This window comes from Bombyx mori, chromosome 24 (genome assembly GCF_030269925.1).
Source record: "Bombyx mori chromosome 24, ASM3026992v2".
Taxonomy (NCBI): Eukaryota; Metazoa; Arthropoda; class Insecta; order Lepidoptera; family Bombycidae; genus Bombyx; species Bombyx mori.
Window position 1 is genome coordinate 18,331,061 of NC_085130.1, and position 17,732 is coordinate 18,348,792.

At 40.0% G+C, this 17,732-nt stretch overlaps 1 protein-coding gene across 3 annotated transcripts in view; it reads left to right on the plus strand.

Annotated features, from left to right (window-relative positions):
• The window catches only part of LOC101740963 (AT-rich interactive domain-containing protein 5B), a 102,473-nt gene that overhangs the window by 22,965 nt on the left and 61,776 nt on the right, over positions 1-17,732 (plus strand). For all 3 annotated transcript variants that reach the window (XM_021347294.3, XM_012689534.4, XM_012689535.4), the window contains 2 exons: positions 13,440-13,581; positions 15,267-15,376. In XM_021347294.3, the coding sequence (XP_021202969.1) occupies positions 13,440-13,581; positions 15,267-15,376 (252 nt within the window). The remainder of the gene's footprint in view (positions 1-13,439; positions 13,582-15,266; positions 15,377-17,732) is intronic.

Consider the following 17,732-nt stretch of genomic DNA (forward strand, 5'->3'; position numbering starts at 1 on the left):
CAAAATTATAATTTGCGTAATTACTGGTGGTAGGACCTGTTGTGAGTCCGCGCGGGTAGGTACCACCGCCCTGCCTATTTCTGCCGTGAAGCAGTAATGCGTTTCGGTTTGAAGGGTGGGGCAACCGTTGTAACTATACTGAGACCTTACAACTTATATCTCAAGGTGGGTGGCGCATTTACGTTGTAGATGTCTATGGGCTCCAGTTACCACTGAACACCAGGTGGGCTGTGAGCTCGTCCAACCATCTAAGCAATAAAAAAAAAATAAAAAAACTAATAATATTATAAAGCTGAAGATTTTGTTTGTTTGAAAGCGCTAATCTCAGGAACTACTGGTCCGATTTGAAAAATTATTTCAGTGTCAGGTAGCCCATTTATTGAGGAAGCCTATAGGCTATATAACATCACGCTAAGGCCAATGCAGGCGGAGCACCAATAAAGAATGTTTCAAAATCGGGGTATTTTCTCTATTGAGAGCTTCCACTGCGTGCGCTGCAGACATGGTTAAAGTTACGCTAAAATAATGTATGACAGAATTGTTCCTCTTTAAAAGATCTAAAAAAGTCTGCGACACCATATCTCTATATGCTAAGGTTGGCTCACTATAACGTTTTTTATGCTAACCAAATTTGTTCTAAAATAGATCATTATTTGTGAACTATTCCACGTAGACGAAGTCGCCAGCAAAAGCTAGTATAAGACAATGCCAACGCAGCGCATCGAATAAGACTAAATTCGCGATCCACAGAACGTCTATTAGATTTAGAATACGCGATACGCTATTTATAAAATATATCCACCCTGTCCCGTACAGAGTCGGGGAGTGATTAGCGAACGCCATCGCGATCGCGGTCATAGCGATGACGATCGAGTCGCTTGGAGTCATCCTTTTTTTTTCGCCCTCCAACTTGCCTTCCCGCCCTCCAATTCGCCCTCCAACTTGAGATATAAGTTCTAAGGTCTCAGTATAGTTACAACGGCTGCCGCACCCTTCAAACCGAAACGCATTACTGCTTCACGGCAGACTTACGAGAGAATTAAAAACAATATTATAATTAGTATTGGAAGAAGGAAACGCTTTTATTCATTTTCCTGGCCACCTCAAGATACCTCTACGAAATAGACGCAACACCGACGCTCCGCACTTCATACGCGTCAGTAGAGAGTCGATATATCGACGGTTCGCGGTCAAAGTATCAAGACAATAGTCTGGTTCGCTCGATCGCTATTCCGATCTCCTCCGACGATAAGTGGCGCGGTTATAAAACTCTTCATTCGCCCAAATGTTATACAGCTCAATTGTTTAGTTAAATTAACTGTAACGGTTCGAAAACGATAGGTTGCGGGTTCGCGCCGGCCATGTGTTTTATTTTAGACTTAGCCGACCTCCAGAAATGTGGGTACACGGGTGTTAAGTGTTAAATGAATATTAAAAAAGGGTGCGTGTACTTATGTACGCGCGTGAGAAGTTATATTTTTTTTTATTAATTTTATTTCTTTATTTTTTTTTTTAATATTAAATAATTAATAATAAATATTTAAGGTTAATAAGTAATTTGATAATATTTAGTATGTTGTTTTGTCATTTATATTACTAAATAATACATACGGATAGTTAACCTCAATTGTATTGGAGCACTTGTGGGCAACTTCATTTCTGTTAATTTTGTGTCACGGTGCGCGCGCATCGTAAAATTTCACTTTCATCAATTTTTCATAACGCGGCTAAAGAAGTATAACTTCAAAAAAAAGTGTGTGTGTGTGTGTGTGTGTGTGTGTGCAAGTCACACACGGTAGAAGTGAAACTTATAAATAAGATATAGGTATACTGACTATCCCACTACACAGGAGCATACATATGGACAATGTTTAGTAGACGATAGTGGGGATGCTACGAAGAGTCGCACAAAGAAGAGACCGAGAACGTCTAATGTGTTCTATCTCATTCTCTCGCCGGCTGAATCATATACATTTATGTGTTTTTGTCTCTATGGACTTATTTTTTCGTTTCATCGAGATTATAAAGACGTTTCACTTCAAAAAAAATTTTTCTGTCATCCACTGTTCTCTTCGTAGCGTGAATTTTTGGCGGGAACGTGAGGAGTGAAGTTGTGTGATTTGTTGTTTTATTTCGTCTATTTAGTGTTTCTTCAGGTTTAAATGTGTGATAACGGTGGTTTATTAACTGTTTAGTATCAGCTGTGAAAGTGCACAAATGTGGGAAAATGATACAAAGCCGCTGGACGTAACTTCTCGGGATCCTCCAAAAAGTCCACTGATAAAGTCTCAATAAATGACCATTTTACTGAGATTATATTTCAACCGATATCATCTCATTTCACGTCATGCCATGTTTCATGTTAATCAACTTCATTTCATTTCTTAATATAATTTTTCATATAAAAAATGTTTTCATTCAAATTAAAATAAGACTTGACCTAAAGGTCTTAAAAATCTACGAACTTGAACTATAGCTATTAATAATTTAGCATTCTCGCTATGAGATTATCTCTCATGCAACGTCATTTAACTTATACTTTAACTTACAAGCATAAATTGAAAAAATGTGTGACGTCACATTGGGGGGGGGGGTATAAAAATGTGACAACCCGTGACAAGGACGGGGGGGGAGGGGTTCAAAAGTCCTAAAATTCGTGTGACGTAATTTATGGATGGCCCCTTATGAGAGACTCGTGCACAGGAATTTAGAATCCGGAGAGACGATGGCCGGGGTTGAGGCGCTGAGATCAGAAAATACATGTGGTTTTTTTTTACCGCCCTTGAGATGAGCATAGGGCCTACCTGATGGTGAGTGGTTACCGTTGCCCATGGACATCAGCAAGGCCAGGAGCAGAGCCAAGCCGCCCCCTACCGTTAAACCCCTCTTCGACTTCGACTAGTCTGAGCAGACGCTGCGGCGTGACGTCAGCAAACCACGCCCGCTTCCCAGGTTTTCTTTCCTTAGAACAGATACCTCCTTCTTGCGTCGTATTCCTCACTGCTGAGAGTTGCGACCATTCTTTTGTATCACCTTCGCACGCACGATCTTTCTCCATCTATTCTTGTCTCCAGATTTTTTTTTGTTTTTTATTGCTTAGATGCGTGGACGAGCTCACAGCCCACCTGGTGTTGAGTGGTTACTGGAGCCCATAGATATCTACAACGTAAATGCGTCACCCACCTTGAGATATCAGTTCTAAGGTCTCAGTATAGTTACAACGGCTGCCCCACCCTTCAAACCGAAACGCATTACTGCTTCACGGCAGAAATAGGCAGGGTGGTGGTACCTACCCGCGTGGACTCTCAAGAGGTCCCACCACCAGTAAAGAGATAAGACATGGTACTTGTATTCTATACCGACACAGACATAGTTAAAAGTGTATCTTTTACTTTGCGATTGTTTCGTGTTTGTTCAGCTTTAACGAATGTAAATAATTGTAATTGAATGGTGGTATTCGTCGCGCCGCCATCTTTGTTAGGTGATGGTGGAAGTCTTAAGAGAAAGGCCGCTAGCGATGTAACAGTGTGGAGGCAAGGAGTAACGCTTTGATATTTGTCCTAGCGATTGATCCTGCGGACAGAATGGAAAGCAGTCGACGTCGCCCAAAATACGTCATTTCGGATCCTCCCGATCCACTAACGGTGCTTTTAGGTACCTCAAGCACCGCTCATCGTTCTCGTCGAACTCATCGCTCGCGACGAAGGGCTCGACGAGTAAATTAACCCAGAGACACAGCCTACTTAGTTTCTCCGGTGGTAGATTATGCGACGCACGGCTCTTGCTAAGGTTCCTGTTAGCAACGTCGTCAGGTTTAAGCCCCGTGAGCTCACATACTAGTTAAGGTTACGCTGAAATAGCCTCTCAGGGCTATCAGCTTAGGTAGAACAAAAAAAAGGTGATTGTGGTATTTTTATTGGTCATATATTGAGAAAGCCCGAATACCCACCTAGGGTTTCACCTTCCAAGCGAGCGCTGACCTGGAAAGTATCTGGCAAAAGGAAGAAAGACCGTCCCAGAACAACTTGGCGTCGCTCGGTGGAGAAGGAACTGGGCGTCTTTGGTATGGGAGGAGCTAGAACAGAGCCCAAAACAGGTATAAATGGAAGGATTTGATTCGAGCCCTACACCTCAGCAGAGGGTAATAGGAAAGAAAGAAGAAGAAGAGTGTTAGGGGGTGTGTGGGCAGTGGCTCGGTTTTATCACCCATAGACACAGGCCGCTGAGTTTCTCGCCGGATCTTCTCAGTGAGTCGCGTTTCCGATCCGGTGGTAGATTCAACGAAGCATTGTTCTTGCTTGGGCCAGTTTTAGCAAACTCTCTCAGGTTGAGTCCGTGCCTATTTCTACCGTGAAGCAGTAATGCGTTTCGGTTTGAAAGGTGGGGCAGCCGTTGTAACTATACTTGAGACCTATGAACTCATACCTCAAGGTGGGTGGCGCATTTACGTTGTAGATGTATATGGTCTCCAGTAATGACTTAACACCAGGTGGGCTGTGAACTCGTCCACACATATAAGCAATAAAACAAAAAACTGTCATGTATTTTCGTTATTGCCAAAACTGTTACCACGCTGTCTGCCGTGTAGATCCCCGGTGTCCTACGCGGCGCCCCGAAGTAATCGTGTCGATTTCTATTACTTTATTACACGATGTTATTCCTTCACCGTGGAAGTCAATCGCGAACATTTGTTGAGTACGTATTTCATTAGAAAAATTGGTACCCGCCTGCGGGATTCGAACACCGGTGCATGGCTACATACGAATGCACAGGACGTTTTATCCTTTAGGCTTCGACGACTATTAGCTTCAGACGTATGTTAGTTTGTAACGGAATCTTTGAACATGGTTTGACCCCCTTCAAAACGTGGGATTAACTCGAAATTTGGCATACTTATTAGGGACCGATGACAATTCAATATTTAAAAAAATATTGAAAAAAATTTCAATATTTTAATTCAATTACATATATTTAATTCAACTAAAAACTCAAAATAAAAAATAATTTAAAAAAACTAAAATATATACGCTTATATATATTAATAAATATAATACGCTTGTATATAAAATAGAACTATCAAATAGAAAATAAATTTTAATAAATTGAATTTAAAATAGTGTAAGAAAAAATGATTTTATTGCAAAAAAGCGTGGGGTGCTTTTCAGGATGTTATCAAAGTAACCCTTCTACTCATATCTGTTCATAAAATATTTATAACTACTGATACCATGCGCCCCACGCTTTTGTTACAATAAAATCATTTTTCTAATGAAATACGTACTCAACAAATGTTCACGATTGACTTCCACGGTGAAGGAATAACAGCGTTTAATACAAATCAAACCCTCATAATTATAATTTGTTAAAATAAAACTGGAGGTTTCGCAACAACCCACGGTCATGCGGTAACGTGCGAACTTATCGTGGTACACTTCATTCACGGTTGTTTGCATAAGAGTTAGGTAGTTAGTAAACGAACGCTCCGAGATCGTGGCCAATGAATGATAAAAAAATATGTTATTTCTGTACGTTATTACAAAGTTAAGTGTACATTACTGTACTTACTGTGTACATTACTAATAAAAATCTTACGTTACGGACGTTTTTTCCCGGTAAGGCTACCCCTCCGCATCGTCCCATAAGGAACTTCGTTCCAAAAGATTAAAATTATCGATGAAACGCCGAACGTGTCCCATCCCTAGCGCGTCGGTCATTCGCCTCTTCACTTGCCTTTTACGATTTTACTTGTGCGCCTAAATCTTTTTACCCGAAAGCGCAAATATATTACATTACTAGCCCAAACCGCGATCACATCTCGCTCTATTCGGTTATCTGTAATAAGAAATACTTTATTAACACTTAATAAACATCTATCTATCTATCTATATCTATACTAATATTATAAAGAGGAAAGATTTGTTTGTTTGTTTGTTTCGAATAGGCTCCGAAACTACTGGACCGATTTGAAAAATTATTTTTCCATTAGAAGCCGACATTGTCCCTGATGAACATAGGCTACATTTTTTTATTTTTTTTTTGGTTTCATGTGTGTTTTAATGTTTCCGAAGCGAAGCGAGGGCGGGTCGCTAGTATACATATATAAAAATGAATTGCTGTTCGTTAGTCTCGCTAATACTCGAGAACGGCTGGACCGATTTGGCTAATTTTGGTCTTGAATTATTTGTAGAAGTCCAGAGAATGTTTAAAAGGCAGATAAATATGAATCATCAATATTTTCATAATATTTCATCAATAATTTTCGCAGGGCACGCGATGTAAAGAATATTTTAGGTATTTTTTTACACTTTGGGTTGGTTTTAGTAAGGATCCCAAATTTTTTTCAAAAAAGATTATAGCCTATGTCACTCGGGAATAGTGTAGTTTCCAAACAGTGAACAAAATTTTTAAAATCGGTTCAGTAGTTTCGGAGCCTATTCAATACAAACAAACAAATCTTTCCTCTTTATAATGCTAGTATAGAAGTATAGATATAGACAAAAGTTTAGGTCTTTTATTTATCGATTGAGGCACTATGATATCTGCCGGGTCAGGTAGTCATGTAATAAAAATGTTAAATACAAAAAAAAACATTTAGAATTTGCGTGCTTCCGTAGAACGTCTTGTGAGTCCGCGCGAGTGTGTACCACCGCCCTGCCTATTTCTGCCGCGAACCATGGATTAGATTTTGAAAAATTCAGGATCCTTGACACTGAGAGTCCTTGCGTAATTATTATTACTGGTGGTAGGACGTCTTGTGAGTCCGCATGAGTGAGTACCACCGCCCCGCCTATTTCTGCCGCGAACCGTGGGTTAGGTTTTGAAAAATTCAGGATCCTTGACACTGAGAGTCCTTGAGATTTCGAGCTCATCGTCTCAAAGATTATAAGGACGGGTCAAACATTCGTTTTTTTATACGGAATCTAGAGAGGATCTTCTTAAAAAAGGTTTGAATAATAAAATAAAAAGTTATATATTAATACTTGAAGCAAAAACTTTGTATCCCTTTTTATGAAAATTGCATGGACGGAGGAGTATGAAATTTCCCAGACTTATAGAGAATATAGAGAAGGAGTGCACAATACTAATTTTTTTTTTAAATTATGCAATATTAATACATTAAATCAATAAAAAAAAACATTACACATACTATGTACCATGCATGTATTTGACACACACACTAGTATACTCTTTGTTTATGGTCAAACTTTTGTTATTTTTTAAAGTCTGTGGTCAAATTGAGAATAGATTAATGTTGTTCGTCTGTAATATTAGGTATTTGTCTATAGTGTAGTCTTGGCGACATCTGCGATTTTAGAAGTATAATACTCTTTGATAATAGAACCATAATAATATTCAAATTTATAATGTTCAATTAATTATACTCGAATTACGACTACCACTAGTACAAAGAATTACGACAACAAATATGACAGCAACGGTAGGAGTTGATTGCTGATAAAGGATCATGAGTGCTCATGCTACTCGGGAACCGTGATGATGAAGGAAGGAAGGAAGAATTAGGAACTAAATGGTATCGCAATTTTTGGATCGTAATTCTTGTACGATTTTAGTGTGTTAATGTATTTTATTTAATTTGTATATATATATGTATATTTTTGTTCGTACGAGTAGATTCCTTCGCTGTGTCCATGGTAATATAATAAGCGCATGTCAAACTTTAGGTGAAATATTTATGACTTTTAAACATATTATGTCTTTTGGGTGTTTGCATCGTCTTTGTTCGATTTTCTGTAAGAGTCTGTGTTGCTGTATCTTTTATTTTGTTAGGCCCACACAACTGGATTAAATCTACACACATAAACATTGAGCTTATTTAGATAAAAATAATACATCTTTATGGGTGTGAACACATCTTGCATAAAAGCTTTAAACCCTTTAATGTGGGGAGGGGGTGGTTTTCTCGAACCTGTCGAACGCCTCCGTATCTCTAACAGCGTATGCTTACAGCCGAGCTATTAGAAGGTGAACGATTATTTAGTCATTAGACTTATATACGTGTGTCATCATCATTAACCTGATGATGTGGCCTTCGTTTAGTCTCGTCAATTTCTTGCCGGTCCCTCGCAAGCCATCGCCCCACCTGATCGGAGGGCTTTCCCCAGTGTGGTGTCTCCAATAGTCTAAATTTCACCGATAATAGAGGGGAAAGAAACTACTAATCACAAAAAAATAATCTTAAACTAATGAAACAAAACATTACTCGTTAAAGTTTGAGAAACAGCGCCTCACTGATCCCTAAACCAATATACGAGCGTTACTTTGGAGAATAGGGTTTCCGGGCTAGGGTTGTCTCGGTCGAGATAATTTTTGGTATTGCGCGAGTTTTGAACTCGATCGCGTTTGTGACAATATGGGAATATTTAATGTAAGTATACCTATATATTTGTTGATAGTATTTTTTTTCCTGACTCTTCGCTGGTAGTGAAGGGGCTATTCCAGCTACGTGCGGACGGTAGGTAAGCTCACAGGCTCAACCTGAGAGAAATGGCTAGAACCAGCCCTAAAAGGAACAGTGCTTCGCTGAGTCTACTAATGTATTTTTTTCCTACTTATTCTGGTAACCTCGAGGGGTTATACTCAGAACGAGTAGGTAAGCCCACGGGGCTCGAACCTGACGTCGTTGCTAACACTGGCTCTAGCAAGAGCAGTGCTTCTCAGGATCTACCACCGGATCGGAATCGCGACCCACTGAGAAGATACGGCGAGAAACTCAGTAGGCTGTATCTGTGGATTAATTTACGCGCCGAGCCCTTCGTCGCAAGCGACGGGTTCGACGAGGACGGTGACTGGTGCTTGTGGCACCTAAAAGCATCGCTAAATGGATCGGGAGGATCCGTAATGAGGTGCTTAGGGCGACGTTGACTGTTTATCATTTGATCTACAGGATCGGGTATGTCATTTCCAGCGGCCACGACAAGAGGGTTCTCATGTCGTGCCGCTCTCAAAGTGTTCCTTCACCGTAGCAGTCAATCGTGAACATTTGTTGAGTACGTATTTCATTAGAAAAATCGGTACCCGCCTGGGATTCGAACACCTTTGCATCGTTACATACGAATGCACCGGACGTCTTACCCTTTAGGCCACGATGACTTCAAAATAGCTTCTTGCTTCTTCAGAGTTGCACCGCGTCTATCCGCCGTCGTGTCCGGTAACTACCCTCCTCTAGCATAAAAAATAAAACTAGGTGTTCCGCATTCGTTCGCCGTCTTTCTCACTTTCTAACACGACATCTCCTATCTCTCTTACTCAGTCATGCTCAAAATCTGTCATCATCATCCATACCGTATACAAATTTCGTAAAATTAAAAGTTTGTTCGTTTGTTACACCGGTCACTCACGTGCGCACGAATACGCAAACCCGCAAGTGTGGGTCGACATTTGCAAATGATTATGCAAAGTTTTCGCTGCATTCGTGGTTTTCCAAGCTGTGTCGGTTTTTTAACAGACATCAAAGCGCGCGAACCGCGAACCTTCGTGTAGTCTCCCACACATTCGCTTGCCCAGTTGCGCCGACGATTGCGAAGGTAACGGACGTATACTATACGCCATTTTCATAGTTCGTGACGTCTACTGTGTAGCTTATCTTCATCAAAAGAAATCCCATAAAAACAGCATGGCTGTTAATGATGTCTGGGAAAGAATTAAAAACTCTTTTTCTCTTCAATGTTCTATTGACGAATTAAAAAGGAGGAGAAATTCGTGAGACATTTGTAAACAAGTGTAGGATGAAGCGCAAACGGGTTCGCAAATTGAGTATGCGAACCCATTTGCACAGCCGCTAGGTTTGCGAATGAATGTTTGACGGCCCTTCACATGCGCGCAAACATTCGTACAATGTACGAATATTTGCGCGCATGTCAGTGGCCGGCATTAATCTAATGACTTAAGGTGATTTACCGGACAACCCTGGGTGTGTCCACTATAATAAATATTATGTTCGCCTGTCGGTACGTACTTTACGTACCAACTTGTACATCGGACTGTATCGGAGAGTGACACAGGCGACTCTTAATCACGGGATAATTCGACCCTTTTCATTTCTTTATTACCAAATATAAAGATGCTAAAATCGCGTCTTAATGTTAATGAAGCATGGTCTTAGGTTTTAGTCATCATCATCATTTCAGCCTATCGCCGTCCACTGCTGAACATAGGCCTCTCCAATAGATTTCCAGTGCGACCGGTCCATTGCCACCTGCATCCAACGAGACCCAGCGCTTTTTACTAGGTCGTCGGTCAATCTAGTAGGTGGCCGTCCCACACTGCGCTTGCCAGTACATGGTCGCCACTCCAGGATCTTTCTGCCCCATCGACCCTCCTCTCTTCGTGCTATGTGGCCGGCCCATTGCCACTTCAGTTCACTAATTCTACTAATGTTATAAACGCGAAAGTTTGTAAGAACGTATGGATGTATATTTGTTACGCTTTCACGCAAAAACTACTGAATAGATTTTAATGAAACTTTACATTAATATAGCTGACACATCAGAATAACACATAGGCTATAATTTATAAAGATGCAGTCTGAATTACTCGAAATATAACGATAAGTGTCAAGTAAACATTAAAAACATATTTTCATAATCAATAACAATGTTACGCCGGTAAGAGTGACGCCATCTATCGCCGAATAGCCGAACGAATTTCGAAGGATCTAGTAGCATCTAGAACGCTCGAGAAGTACATCTCCGTCTATTGTCAGATAGCGGAAACACACATCGAAGGTACTCGACTTGTGAAGAATGTTCTCGACGATTCTAGGGATGTGATAACACATAGGCTGTAATTTATAAAGATACAGTGTGAATTACCCAAAATAGAACGATAAATGTTAAGTAAGTAGGAAAAAGATATGCCATTTGCGAGTAATTCTGACGTGCGCCGCAAAAACCGTTGTAGTTACACGTACATAATGTAAAATGGAAATGTTTATCTTAAATAGACCTACAAAAAAGTCCACGACAGCATATATCTATCTTTTATGTGTAAGCAATTATCCCCAAAATAGTGAACCATGAATATAAGAAGAGGAAAGATTAGTTTTTTTGTTTCTTACGTTCATTTTTGTTGTGTTTGTCAGGATCAGCTACCACCACCCCGCCTATTTCTGCCGTGAATATAGCATATGAAATAATGCATTTCGGTTTGAATGGTGGGGCAGCCGTTGTAACTATACTGAGACCTTAGAACTCGTATCTCAAGTTGGGTGGTGGCATTTACTTTGTAGATGTCTATGGACTCCAGTAACCACTTAACACCGGGTGGGCCGTGAGCTCGTCCACCCATTTAAGGAATAAAAAATAAAAAAAAATGTGTAAAAATAAAATAAGATCAATATTAATTACAATTCCCGAAGCGAAGCGTGAGCGGGTTTTGCTAATCGTAAATATAATTAAAACCCCTATTATATTTTAATTCTGCTTACGATTCGCGTAAATCCAAGAGCACATACTTTATTAATTTTAACACGCGATTTCAGCATCTTTACGTTTGGGAATAAAAAATGAAGTTCTAATACACACAAATAAATTTTAATAAAAAAAAAAAAACTATGGAGTGACATCCCTTCCGAGTAGTAACATTGGTTCAGGGCCAAATTGTATGTATAATATACAGACGTGTCGTGCGAGCGAACAAGCCTGATGATGCTGTTTCGCTCGCACGCCACGTCACCCGGCAGGGGTTAGATTAAATTGATTTAAAATTAATTCAATATACAGAAAAAAAAAATGTTACGTGTGAAAAATTGATTTTATTGTGTAGTGGGTGAACGTTCTGATGGTCTTCCGAGTGTTGTCCTCGGGAACGTTTTTTTTTTCCTACCTATGCAGATAGTCTTGAGAGGCTAATCAGCTTCGCCCTAACATGTAGGTGAGCTCACGGGGCTCAAACCGGAGTGGTGCTAACACTGGCCCTAGCTAAAGCAGTGCTTCGCAGAATCTACCACCGGATCGGAAACGTAACCCGCTGAGAAGATCCGGAGAGAAACTCAGTGGGCTGTGTCTGTGGGTTAATCTACTCGTCGAGCCCCTTTCGACGAGATCGATGACCGGTGCTCGAGGTACCTAAAAGCACCGTTAGTGGATCGGCAGGATCCGAAATGACGTGTTTTGGGCGACGTCGACTGCTTTCCATTCTGTCCGCAGGATCGGGAATGCTATGGGCTATGGTTATTTCGCTCGTCGAGCCCTTCGTCTTACTTACCGGGGAGCGCGCATGTAAGGGTCGCGGTACACGGGCCACTAGCCACATCCACAATCGCCGCCAATTGAAGCTAGAAGCGGCTACAAAAGTAGCCGACGCGCACGACAGACGCTTGTGGTCCGAGGGCACCGAGTTTCTCGCCGGATCTTCTCAGTGGGTCGCGTTTCCGATCCGGTGGTAGATTCTGCGAAGCACGGCTCTTGCTAGGGTTCGTGTTAGCAACGTCATCAGGTTTAAGCCCCGTGAGCTCACCTACTAGTTAAGGTTACGCTGATATGGTATCTCTAGACCAGTGGTGGACCAATCATTTTTAATGGCGGGCCACAAAGTTTAGGAAAATCAACTGGAGGGCCAGAATTATAGAAAAATGCATTTTGTATTGAAGCTTTTTAATAAACAAAATACCTTTTACTTTTACGCCTTGTTACGCGTGTGTGACGTGAGGCGTGTGATAGATAGGTGAAAAGAATGTATTTTTTTCAATAAATAAACTAATACCTGTGACAGACTGCCGAGATAATTATAACGATGGCAAATTAATTATAAGATAATGAAAGCTCAAAACACCCCTGACGTATTGGAGCTTTCATTAAAAATTCGAAGATTTTCAATTATTGTAAACATCAGATTTTATTTTACGCGCCAAAATGCTGACTAGAATATTTTGGATGGATTGACTCTCGGCGGGCCGGATTAAATAAATGCTTCCGCGGGCCGCACTTTGGCCATCACTGCTTTTCCTTTATGATTGAAGACTTACTGGTGGCCCGTAGGCCTTTCCAGTTTCACCAGGACAAGTGGGCGAGCAAATGCTCAGCCAGGAGGGGTGGGATTTGCTAGCAGTTGCCCGAGCGCCTCCGAAGGAGATCTAAAAACTCAAGAGCAACTGCTTCGCGAATGAATCTACTACCGGATCGGAATCGCGACCCGCTGAGAAGATCCGGCGAGAAACTCAGCGAGCTGATGCATGGGTTAGGTTGCACGTCGACCTCTTTGTCGAGTTCGACGAGTACGGTTACCGGGGTTCCTCAGCCTGCTCCTAGTGTTAGAGCTGAAGGTATCTAATGCAAGAGTTATTGGATCTGATGGATCCGTAAGGACGTGCATCTAGACCATCAGCCTAGATATCCTATCTATATAGAATAGTTAATCTATTTATCTATCTATCTATGAACAAAAAAAATTGAATCTCTAACAGCAGATTGTCTTTTCAGTTGGTAGGATCGCCCTGCGGTCAACACGGGCAGTACACCTTCTACAAGGCCCTACGTCTGACCGGCTCCAAGGAGAAGATAATAGCTATAGGAGATTTCTTCTTCGTTCGAATATGGCAGGACTGCGAACTGGTCTCCATAGGTGAGTACAGACAAGAGAGAGAGAGAGAGAGAGAGAAACTATGTATTAATACATGAAGGAAAAACTTTGTATCCCTTTTTATGAAAATTGCGCGGACGGAGGAGTATGAAATTTTCCACACTTATAGAGAATATAGAGAAGAAGTGCAGAATGTTATTTTTTTTTAAATTATGGCTAAAAAATACATTAAATCAATAAAAAAAACATTACACACACTACATACCATGTATTTGACGCACACACGCATGCATACTATTTATTGTCAAACTTTTGTTCTTGACGTTTGTGGTCAAATTGAGAATAGATTAAATATTGTTTGTCTTTGTTAATATTTTTTATAGTGTAGTTTTGGCGAAATCTGTGATTATAGAAGTATTCTTTGACAATAGAATCATAATAGCATACAAACTTATAGTTTCAATTAATTATAGTCGAATTTCGACTACCGTGTGACCACTGTTGTTGTTGATGTAGTCCTAGGGTACCCCGCTGGTACATAGGGCCCTCACAAGTTGTCTCCACTTTACCCTGTCTTGCGCTCGCTCCTTGACATCACTCCAGGTCACGTTGGCAGTCCTCATCTCACTCTCTACGGTGCGTCGCCAAGTGTGTACAGGGCGACCAGGTCTTCTCCTGCCAAGCGGTTGCCACTCAAACGCGATTGATGCTGCGTTGACTCCGCTGCGCCGTAGAGTGTCTCCTATCCACCGCCATTTTCGATGAGCAATGTCTTGCGCGATGGGATTTGACCACTAGTACACTTTATTGCACACCAAAACACAATTTACATTCATAAAACAGTCAAAAAGCAGATACATTTGTACAGTAGGCGGTCTTATCGCTAAAAGCGATCTCTTCCAGATAACGGTTTAATTTACAGAAATTCTGGAAAATATAAAAATATAGCAGGTATGTTGCGGTGTACCATAGACAGTAATACATTATTGCTTATGGTACATATTTCAGAAAATTTAAACATACAATAAACAGATATATAACTTTTACATAGAATTTAAAGCAACTAGTTGTCTCCCGGTAGTCCAAATTCGACTATAATTAATTGAAATTGTAAGTTTGTACACTATTATGATTCTATTTTATACTTCTATAATCACAAATTTCGCCAAGACTACACCATAAAAAATATTAACAAAGACAAACAATATTTAATTTATTCTCAATTTGACAACAGACGTCAAGAACAAAAGTTTGACAATAAATAGAATGCATGCGTGTGTGCGTCAAATACATGTTATGTAGTGTGTGTAATGTTTTCTTTATTGATTTAATGTATCTTTTATGCATTATTTTAAAAAAATATTAGCATTGTGCACTTCTTCTCTATATTCTCTATAAGTGTGCAAAATTTCATACTCCTCCGTCCGCGCAATTTTCGTAAAAAGGGATACAAAGTTTTTGCTTCGCGTATTAATATATAGATAAGTTCATTCACTATTATGATTTTATTGTCATAGACTATTTAATAATACTTAATTTTTTTCAATTTCTTCAATTAAAATATATTGAATTGTCATCGGTCCTCAATAAGTATACCAAATTTCGAGTTAATCCGACGTTTTGAAGGGTGTCAATATCATGTTCAAAGATTCCGTTACATACACACATACGTCTGAAGCTAATAAAAGCGTATTAAATGTTAACTGAAGGGTTTGTATCGTTGGCAGGTGAACTCCAATTGCTTTGGACCGACCGGGTCTCTGATCAGACCCTGGTCAGCCTCCGCCTGTACTTCCTGCCCGAGAACACGCCAGACGGAAGGAGTCTCCACGGAGAGGTAAGTTCTACCTCATCATAACCTCGTATTGAGTGATATGTGATATGAAAATAAAAACGGCCCGCAATGGAGAACGAAGTGATAGGTGACAAGACGCGGGGTCAACGTTCTGTTGTGACGCGGGTAGCGGTATTTGCAATCCATTGCGGGTTCGTGATGATCTTATTGAAATAGTGTAGATGAAGTCGTCATGGCCTAAAGGATGTCCGGTGCATTCGTATGTAGCGATGGCCCGGTGTTCGAATCCCGCAGGCGGGTACTAATTTTTCCAATGAAATACGTACTTAACAAATGTATACGATTGACTTCCACGGTGAAGGAATAGCATCGTGTAATAAAAACCAAACCCGCAAAATTATAATTTGTGTAATTACTGGTGGTAGGACGTCTTATAGTCCGCGCGGGTAGGTACCACCGCCCTGCCTATTTCTGCCGTGAAGCAGTAATGCGTTTCGGTTTAAAGGGCGGAACAGCCGTTGTAACTATTCTGGACCTTAGAACTTATATCTCACAGTGGGTGGGGGCATTTACGTTGTAGATGTCTACGGGCTCCAGTAACCACTTAACACCAGTTGGGCTGTGAGCTCGACCACCCACCTAAGCAATCAAAAAAAGATTGGGTAAAAACAAAAAAATTCGAAATATGCCAGAAATAGTCTTTGGTATACACGGCTTACAGCCCGAGCGATGATCAGTGTTCACAGCCAAACCGTTGCCCCAAAGAAAGCTACAGAAACAAACCCAAAGATGTTTCTAGAAACCGGCGAATCCAATTCGCGCCACTAAAGTCATTTATCAACTTATCTGTTATCTATCGCACACGGACGCACTACACACGTAAAGTTGGTACTTGTAGGAATAAAAATTAAAAAAAAAACAAACAAAATCGACCGACTTCTAAAACAGCGTACGATGCAGTTGAGCGTGTCGAACGCGCGTCCGAAAAGCTGGTTCTGTTTGATAGAAGTTAAATTATATATCGATGCTTGAAAGGCCAACGTGACTAATGCGTGAACTTTACAGTAGACTAATTTAAGGTTGAAATACCTTGAAAAAATTCTATTTTAACGAATCTAGCTTTAGGATTGTAATGATTTTAATAGACCTAGAAAAAATTTTTTTTGCGCATTGTATCTGGTTATTGCCTATAATTTATGTAAAAAGCAGTTATTGTCGCTTAGTCACGTTTGCCTTTCAAGCGTCTATATGGAAAACGATGTCGAACGAATGCAAGTTCATAGTTCTAGTAAATCACTACAATAAACTACACGTGCTGACATTGTAAACGTCATAGTTGACTGGCTTTGACCATTAAAGGACACGGTTTCTATATTACTAGATTTCTTTACTCACATGGGATCGCTATCTACATTCTCGTGCCTTAAGAGATACTGTATTATATATACAAAAAGTGAGCCAGTTGCCTTAGTCGAAACGCGAGATAAATGACCTCAATATTTTTTATTTATTCATTGCATTGATGAATGGACGAGCTCACAGCCTACTTGGTGTTAAGTGGTTACCGGAGCCCATAGACATCTATAACGTAAATGCCACCATCCACCAAGGGTGGTGGTACCTACCTGCGCGGACTCGCAAGAGGTCCTACCACCAATAATTACGCAAATTATAATTTTGCGGGTTTGATTTTTATTACATGGTGTTATTCATTTACCGTGCAAGTCACAATGAAAGTCAATACAATTTTGGTGTTCATATTAATCATTGAGAGCATTTAATTAAAAATTAACTAATAGAAGCGTCAAAAACGCAAGTCTGCATATAAATTTACGAATACAGCCAATGTAAGTATGTCTCGCTCGCGCTCATGGATTTATACTCTGTCTCACTCTAATCCCTATTTGGTAACGCCAACTATTTCATGGATGAAATTACTGACTGTGTCGTTTGAAAGTCACAACCGGTAGCGTTGGCGATTTGAAAACTGAAGCGCATGAATTGTGATTTTCATTTAATTTAATTAGTAATTAAGTTTTACAAGATTTTACTATAATTATTTGCGGAATATTTAAATCAGAATATGGCTGTGTAAGTTTTATTAAATTTCCACAAAGTATAGTTTAATATTAAGTATAATCATATTATTATTAATTTCTTACGCAATCCTAAACAAGTAAACAAAATAAAAGAATCAACAAATAAAGCTCACATCAGAAAACATAATAATTATAAATTAGCATATATTTGTCGATATCTTGGACCATACGTAGATTCGGTATTGCTTATAACTCGCAAGCGATTTCAGTCTTTATTCTTTTGAGTTAACCGTGAGATTCCTGTGCTCACCCTCTAGAGTAATTTTGTTGAACGTTATGGGATTTTTATACGACATTCT